The sequence below is a fragment of the Montipora foliosa genome, chromosome 2, assembly GCF_036669935.1.
Source record: "Montipora foliosa isolate CH-2021 chromosome 2, ASM3666993v2, whole genome shotgun sequence".
NCBI classification, from domain to species: domain Eukaryota; kingdom Metazoa; phylum Cnidaria; class Anthozoa; order Scleractinia; family Acroporidae; genus Montipora; species Montipora foliosa.
Genome location: NC_090870.1, coordinates 58,754,146 through 58,761,645, shown reverse-complemented (window position 1 = coordinate 58,761,645; position 7,500 = coordinate 58,754,146). Strand labels below are relative to the sequence as shown.

General features: G+C 40.3%; 1 protein-coding gene across 2 annotated transcripts in view; it reads left to right on the top strand.

Annotated features, from left to right (window-relative positions):
- LOC137993711 (syntaxin-binding protein 1-like) overlaps positions 1–7,500 on the top strand; it is a 31,036-nt gene that overhangs the window by 22,273 nt on the left and 1,263 nt on the right. Inside the window, exons 23-29 of one of the 2 annotated variants that reach the window (XM_068839692.1) lie at positions 13–111; positions 1,061–1,142; positions 1,880–1,892; positions 2,951–2,981; positions 4,632–4,718; positions 5,644–5,680; positions 5,983–6,052. In XM_068839692.1, coding sequence (XP_068695793.1) covers positions 13–111; positions 1,061–1,142; positions 1,880–1,892; positions 2,951–2,981; positions 4,632–4,718; positions 5,644–5,680; positions 5,983–6,044 — 411 coding nt within the window. In that variant the 3' untranslated portion in view covers positions 6,045–6,052. Of the gene's footprint in view, positions 1–12; positions 112–1,060; positions 1,143–1,879; positions 1,893–2,950; positions 2,982–4,631; positions 4,719–5,643; positions 5,681–5,982; positions 6,078–7,500 lie in introns of both variants that reach the window. The other variant, XM_068839691.1, reaches the window with a different exon arrangement.

The following is a 7,500-nucleotide window of genomic DNA, read 5'->3' as shown; positions in this document are numbered from 1 at the left end:
CTTTTCAAATAGTCCTCCGGTGCAAGGAAAGGAACCAAACCAGCCAGAAAAGAGCGCACTTCACTTTACGAGCTGTCACGATGGGTCCCCGTAGTCAAGGATATTATGGAGGTCAGGAAGCAAGAGTTTTATGACAAAAGTCCCTGCTTATCTTGTTTCTGGAGTTAGTGCAAAACTTAAGGCCTGAAACGCGTTGTTAATCTGACAGTTCACGAGATAAAAAGCAATTAAATGTGAAGCGGTTTTCGGTTTGTTGTAGTTGACTTAAAGGAGGCTCGAAATAGTTTCTCCCTTTTTCAAACGAATAAACATATTCTGTCCTTATTACGATGATCATATCAAGACGAAATTTTGGCGAGGGTATAACGTTACCATGGCAACGATATAAGACATTTTTCGGAGCCTTAAAATGAAGATATATTGTCTTTTTTGAAAAAAAAAACGGGACGGTAAAACCTTCCCATTCAGCGTTGCCAGATAATGTTAGAAATAATCCCTAAAACATTTAAAATTCAACAAAATCTGTAGGTCAGTTTCTCAGAAAAATCATTTGTTTTAAAAATGTCTCTTTTTTTTTTTCACCTTCAGGATTTTTTTGAAAATTTGAAAGAGAGACGTTTTAAATTAATCCCAGCTAACATGCAAAAAATGAAAAAAATTCACCGTCCGGAAGCAGAGATATAAACGAGTAAATTTGCAAAATCAAGAAAAATGACGGGGTTACAAGATCAGCATTTACGCATGCGTCACCCGCTCATTCGAGTGCACGCGCGAGTGGAGCTACAGGCCAACACAAACGGATTTAACGGACCATTAAACCGTTTGAGTACAATTTTCGTAGGTTTCGTGAATAGGAAAACGCGTGCGGGACTTGTGATTAGTTGGCTGAGAATATGGCGCGAGCTTTTTAACCCAATCACGAGGCATCGTAATACAAAACCAAACCAGTCGCTAATGAAATAGTTCTCCACACTGGATTTAAACAAAGTGTTGCGAATTCTATAATTAATTGCACCCGGTACAATTTTTACTTAATATTTATTCTTGTATCGTCTGTTAGGATGCTGTCGATGAAAAGCTTAGCAGTACTCTGTATCCATTCATCTCTCAGCGAACCGGAAGCAGCGCTATCAGCAGTAAAGGTGTGCGTTAAATGAAAGAGTAGCTTAAGCAAAGCCTTTTTTGACATTCTGATGACAACCCGAATTGAACGATTTGCGATGCTAGGGAAATGGTTTCGCCCAACTGTGTGTATCCTCATTGATATAAAAGGCTTTTCGGACTTTTGGCAATATATTTTGCAATTTCAGTTGAAAACAAGGGTGCAGTTCTGAGGCGTGGCAGTCACATTAGCCCATTGGTCATAAACGATGACTCTTGCCTCTGCGGTAGTACATGCATGTATGTTGGCTAAGTTCCATTCGATCTCAATCTGATTCGTGAGTTTAGGTTTTCCTCCCTCATTAAAATCGACTCACAGCTAATTACATCTGGCTGTGGTGCTGTGCTCCAACATCAGACAGGGACCGTTTAGTATGGCGGCTGCCGGAGGCGCCTTATGCATTCTTTCATTCCGATGTTGTGCGACGCTTGTAGGCCCTGAAAAGCCCATACGGGGAGCGATCAATTTAGTATACTATTGTAGTAGAGAATTCATGCTTATTAGAAATTCTTGAATCCTTCAGTGTTGCTGATTGAATTTGGTCCTTAACGCCAGTCACCAAGAACTTTATTTCACTATTTATACGCTTCGACATATTCTTCAAAGCGCCTCCATATTTTTGTACTAAATATTATTATACTCTTGTACGCTTCCATGTAATCATGCCTTGTTGTCACTAAAGACGTTATTTTTTTCTTAATATTTTCCTCGTGGCAGGTCAAGCTATGAGGTAAGTCTCTTCATGTTAACTTTAGGGATTAATTACGATTGATTGGTTTTGTGGGCCAGTGCATCAAGATAGAGGGCCCGGGAGCATAAACGATTCCTGTTTGTGAACTCTGACGAAGGATCTATACTTTAAAATTCTACATGGATTGCACGGTGTGATTTTTAAAATCGTTTCATGCCTACATGTATCGCGTTGCCTGGCCGACGGTGGGGGGGCGCCTTAGAAGTTGTACCATATCCGTCTCTTTCCTGAGATTCTTCGGACATCGCTCAACGTCACGCTTGTCTATTCTGTGCTGTTGTCTTTTCATCATTTTTCCTGTCTTCCTCGTTGCACTTCCTCTCATAGTATCGTCTGAGCAAGTTTTTTTTAAACTTAGACACATGCCCATACCACTTCAGCTTGCGTCTGTTTTGACGTGCCAGGTTAAGAGGTCTTCATGTCCGATGGCATGCTTCCTCATCAGTGATGTGATCTTTGTAAGGAGTTGACCAGTAGTCTTCTGCAAACTCCTCTTGGTGGCCAGTGTTTACCTTTCTAAATCCCCTCAATATTTTCCTAACTATTTTTAAGAAATCGTGCGTACGTTTCATGTGCTGTTCATCGCTTAATTAATAACTTCGGCGCTTCGAAAGCGCAACAATTTTCACGCCGTTTAATATTTCCTGATTGTTATTAGTCGATTATTGGGGACCTTTAGATCCGGGGACGAGGACTACTTCGAGTACGAGTTTTCCGTTCTGAGCACGCGCACTTCGAAAAATGTCGGCCTCCAAACCTTATGCGCATGCCCAGTACGGAAAACGCGTACTCGTAAGTACTCGTAGTCGTTCTCTTCCTCCGATCCAAAGATCCCGAATGGCTGCTACAGCTGTAGGTGAAAGCATAAAAGTTGTGTTCCAACGCCAAAAGATTGTCGTTTCCTTAGGACGTTTAAATCCAATTCAGGACCTACGGGAATGCAAATCTTTTGGCGTTTTAACGAAGTTTTTATGCCTCCACCTACCGCCCGTTTGATATTTTCATTGACTGAAAAATGGTTGGTTTGATCTCAACAGCGCGCGGTATGGCAACTGGCACAAGGAGAAGGTATTAATTTTCTTTGTTATTGGTTAAGCTTAAGCAAGGACAACCTCTATGAGATTACTTAGATGTGGCAATTTACTTTCTTTTGATGTCTTTGCAGCTGTTCAGGTGTTTTTTTTTTTGTATGAACGCTATTAAAGTCAAATTAATGATTTGGTAACTGAATTTGTTGTCACGCTCCTGTGTCTTTTGCACTACTCTTAGTTGGGTTGATAGAGCATATTTGTATTCTCAATACTGGACTGGAAATAGCTTGCAGTGGAGGCTAATGTGGGGGAGTATGGAAACACTGCTGTGACATCACACGAATTTTGATTGCTTATGTGTTGCCAGACGCGCATTTTGATTGGCTGGTAGGAAATATGAGCGTGTATCAAGAAAATCTGTTTCAATCTAGAAGTGAAAAAATCCTTCATTTATCGAATTATCTTTGAGAAATACTTCATAAAACAGGGCTCGACATTGCGACTCACTGGTCGCCAATGCGACCAAAAATCAAGCGTTGGCGACTAGATTTTTAGAGCTAGTCGCCAGTGGGCGACTAACCTTCACCTTTTTCCTTCATCCTTTTAACCTCAAAGGCAAATCAACCGTAGTTTTGGATAAAATGCACGATTTATGCGCACAGAAATAACAAAACAAACCCACGACTCTTCTGGCTCTTCGATCTCCATTTTTCATAATCGAGCGCCATGTTTGATTCAGCAGCTGGTATTGCGGGCGCTCTAAACAACACGTGCAATCATTGAAGCGTGAAGTTCACAACGAAGCCTTGGCTTTTTAGCGCTGAAAATATGGAAAATTGATGATTGTTTATGTTCAGGTTCGTCTATTTATGTAAGCTATAGACTCGATGTTACATGGAAACTTAACAAAAGCGGAGGAAGTACAGGAAACGTGACTAAAGCTGCTTTCACATTGATTATTTACCTCGTAATGCGTAATGATATGTTTTACGAGCCCTGGCTTCCTTTTAAGTTTTAGTATCTCAGTCTTAGAAGCTTAAGTGTACCTAAACTTAGGACTATGAAGAAGATTGCATGTGTACGTGATCATCAGAAAAATGAAGAAAAAAATATCAGTGAAAAAAATGGCGACTAAAAGTTAAGATCTGGCGACCAAAATTTTTGGATCAGTCGCCAATTGGCGCCTTACTAAAAATGTTAATTTCGAGCCCTGATAAAAGCAATAGAGGACTTTTTTCAGTGTTTCCATAGTCTCATTTAAACACTCGGGAGAGTTGGGAGAATCCTCGACAGTTATATGAGGGTCGAGGGTCGAGGGTTTGCATAACTGTCGAGAATTCTCCCAACTCCCCCTCGTGTTTAGATGAGGCTATGGAAACACGGAAAACGTCCTCTATAGGCCACTTCGGAAAATACCATAATAGTCTTTCTTTGTCCCCCCAAATTGTGCATAAACTTTGTTTTTGTTTTCTCTTGGGACCATCGTAAGTCCCAAGAGAAACTGGAACAATGCTTATACAAAACGTGGGGGGACAGACAAAGATAATTATGGTATTGTCTGAAGTGGCCTATTGCTTAAATAGGGACTGATAGCTAGCAAAATGTACTACTTTCGTTACTTTCGTTTCGTTTTATCCTTGTCGACGTCTTCTTTGCTTAATTTGAAGGCCTAATTTTTACATGTTAGGGTTCCACGGAAGCTCGGGCAGGTCCTCGACTTATCATCTTCATTGTTGGCGGAGTTTGTTTTTCAGAAACCAGAACGGCTTACGAGGTATAGTCCAATGATGGTTTGTTTGGTCAGCGAATGAAATGATGTAGTAAAGGAATCATGCATTTTTTGAACTGGGGATATGAAATCAAGTGAAGCAATGATCCTCGCAGTTATGGGCTCAATTTTAGCAATTGCGTAGAGAAGCCTGAAAAATTCAGGATTTCAGGAATTCGTTGATTCATTCATCACGGGAACGGTAGAACCGACAAATGACCAGATCCCAACGTCAGTGGCTTCATAGCTCAGTTGGGTAGAGCGTCGCACCGGTATCGCGAGGTCACTGACAGGTTCAAACCCCGTTGAAGTCCTGAATTTTTCAGCACTCTCTACGCAATTGTTAAAATTGCGTTCATAACTGCGAGGATCATAGCTTCACTTGGTTTGTTTGGTGTCAGCCTTTGACTGCTCCAGCATGATTTTTGGGAAAATGTTGTGAGTTTTAGAGTCATTGTCCCGATTATTTAACTCGGAAGTTGGAAAACATGCTTCATACATCGTTTTATTGAAAAATATACGCACGTAATCCAGATATTTTGATGCTGTAAGGAAAAAATCCAACAGGATAATGAAACTAACTGATAAGGATTGGAAGGAAAATAACAAAAGCGGTTGGGGTTGATTCTGCTGGTGGCTTGTTCTAGGCAAGAACATGTTCTTTTAATGGTCGCTTCCACAGTAAGGTTACTCAGTCATAGGAATACGCATTAACCAGTTCTTTTTTCTTGTCTTTTGTCCTAACAAAAGATACTGTTGATAAAAACGCTACTGAATTTGCGTATGTTGCTTGTGAGTTTGCTTTCGTCGCTAATCATTGAAAGACCAGCCCGTTTTGAGAGAGGACTGATAAGTAAAAAGTGTAACATTGAAACGTCAGGTAATTTTTGTTCTGAACCAACTGACTGTTATATTTTGTGATGTTTTGTAGGTAACTACTGCCAAGAAAGACTGGGAAGTTTTAATTGGTAAATTGACATATTTTGGTCTCTCAAGACCTGTTTTAGCCTTCTGCCACTTTAATGTACGCCTAAACTGAACCTTCCATCTTTGTTTTGCAATATATTGGAACTTTTAGGACTTCATGTTAGATTATTTGGCGCAACGGGGAAGAGCTAAATACATTTTATGCCTGCGCTCTTCTTATTTAGATCGCTGTGTGAAGAGGGAGTCCATCTTATCTGCTAATCATACTGTATGTATTGATTTTAATCCGGTGGGTGTGACATTCATTTTTGTCTAAACATTTCTCGTTCACTTCCATCTACAGGTTCGACGCATGTCATAACTCCTGATGTCTTCCTCACCTCGTTGAGAGAGCTTGCTGGTTGACGCTGTCCGTGAGTATTGCGTTTTTTACCACAGGTCAGCCTCCACACACCTCTTCTCTTAATTATTTCTCAAAAAATAAATATATCTTGAAAACAAGTAAGTTAGCGAGCAAGTTCGCTGTAATGGATCTTGCGACACACTTTTCTTTTTCTGTTTAATTTTATCGCTCTCGGGTTGTTAATTTAATTGGGAGAAAACATGTAGCCGTAACTTACAGTATAGAGAAAATAAAGGTGGTTGATATGTTTATCATATCTCTAGACCTAGAATACGGCCCGCTAAATCGGTTAACTTGAATCACAGCTCTCGGCTCAGTGCTCGAGCATTAATTGCTGCCCGTATAGGCCAGCCTCTTATTTCTGCCCTGATATCTCGACTTCAAGTTATGTGTTTGTGAGCAGTTCCCAGGCCCCACAGCGTAGAGAGCTTGGGATTGGTGAATTTATGTTTGACAGACTTGAATCTGCGATTGCTCATAATCTCTTGTTTGAGTATATTCGTTGATCCGAAAGGAGGCGTTCGAAGGGAGTATTATATATTCGAAATCATTGATGCAATGGAAGCGTTCGAAGTTTTTTACGTAAAAAGGGTAAGTTACTCAGTAGCTTTCATGCCAGGTGTAAATTTAAGTATTTCGGGAAGTATTCACCAGGGTAGCGAACGTTTTATCACGTTTTGAGAGCATTTTATCAGAAGAATAATTGTTGTTGACAATTATTTCATCACTATATATTGCAAATAGTAGAAATCTACGATGAGTTAAAAAAAAATCAAATGTACCAGTAAAAATAAATCGTTCAAGTTAATATTATTCTTGTGTGTTTGCGTCTGTTCAGTTTTAAAAACGCACGCGTCAAGATAAAAAACAAGGTTCAAATTAAAAGTACAAAAGAATTCAACTTCAAACTTGCATATTTCTACGACATTAATTTGTACTATATTTTTCCAACCATCTCCAGCACCATGTGATATCTTCATGTCTCACGCCCACCATTTTTCTCTACATGGGGCAGCACTTCACTTCCAATATGGAACCCCTAGTTATATTAATAATTACTTAATTGACCACTTCCCACGGGCGCTCTAAAACTCGGGCGAGCAAGAGGGGCTCTGCCGAAATCTTTCAAGTCGCCGCATCCCAAGTTTCTGGGCTAGTGACTCCGGTCAAACCGGTTTAGGCAGTGCGCGCATCATATTTTTGATAAGACGAAGGTCAAAATCGAGCCTTCAGCACGAAAATCAATCGAGACTTTGCCTGGGTTTGAAACTGTCCAAGCAACGGCCCGCGCATACTTAATAAAGACTTCATACGATTTCTGCAGAGTCCTTTCTTTCTCGTCGAGTTAAGAACGCCTCTGCTGGCAGGGTGTGATGAATTTAGAACAGAACAACAACTCAAACTAGTTAGCTATTTACAAATGCAGCCTGGAAGTTGGACCAAGGACTTATTAATTAG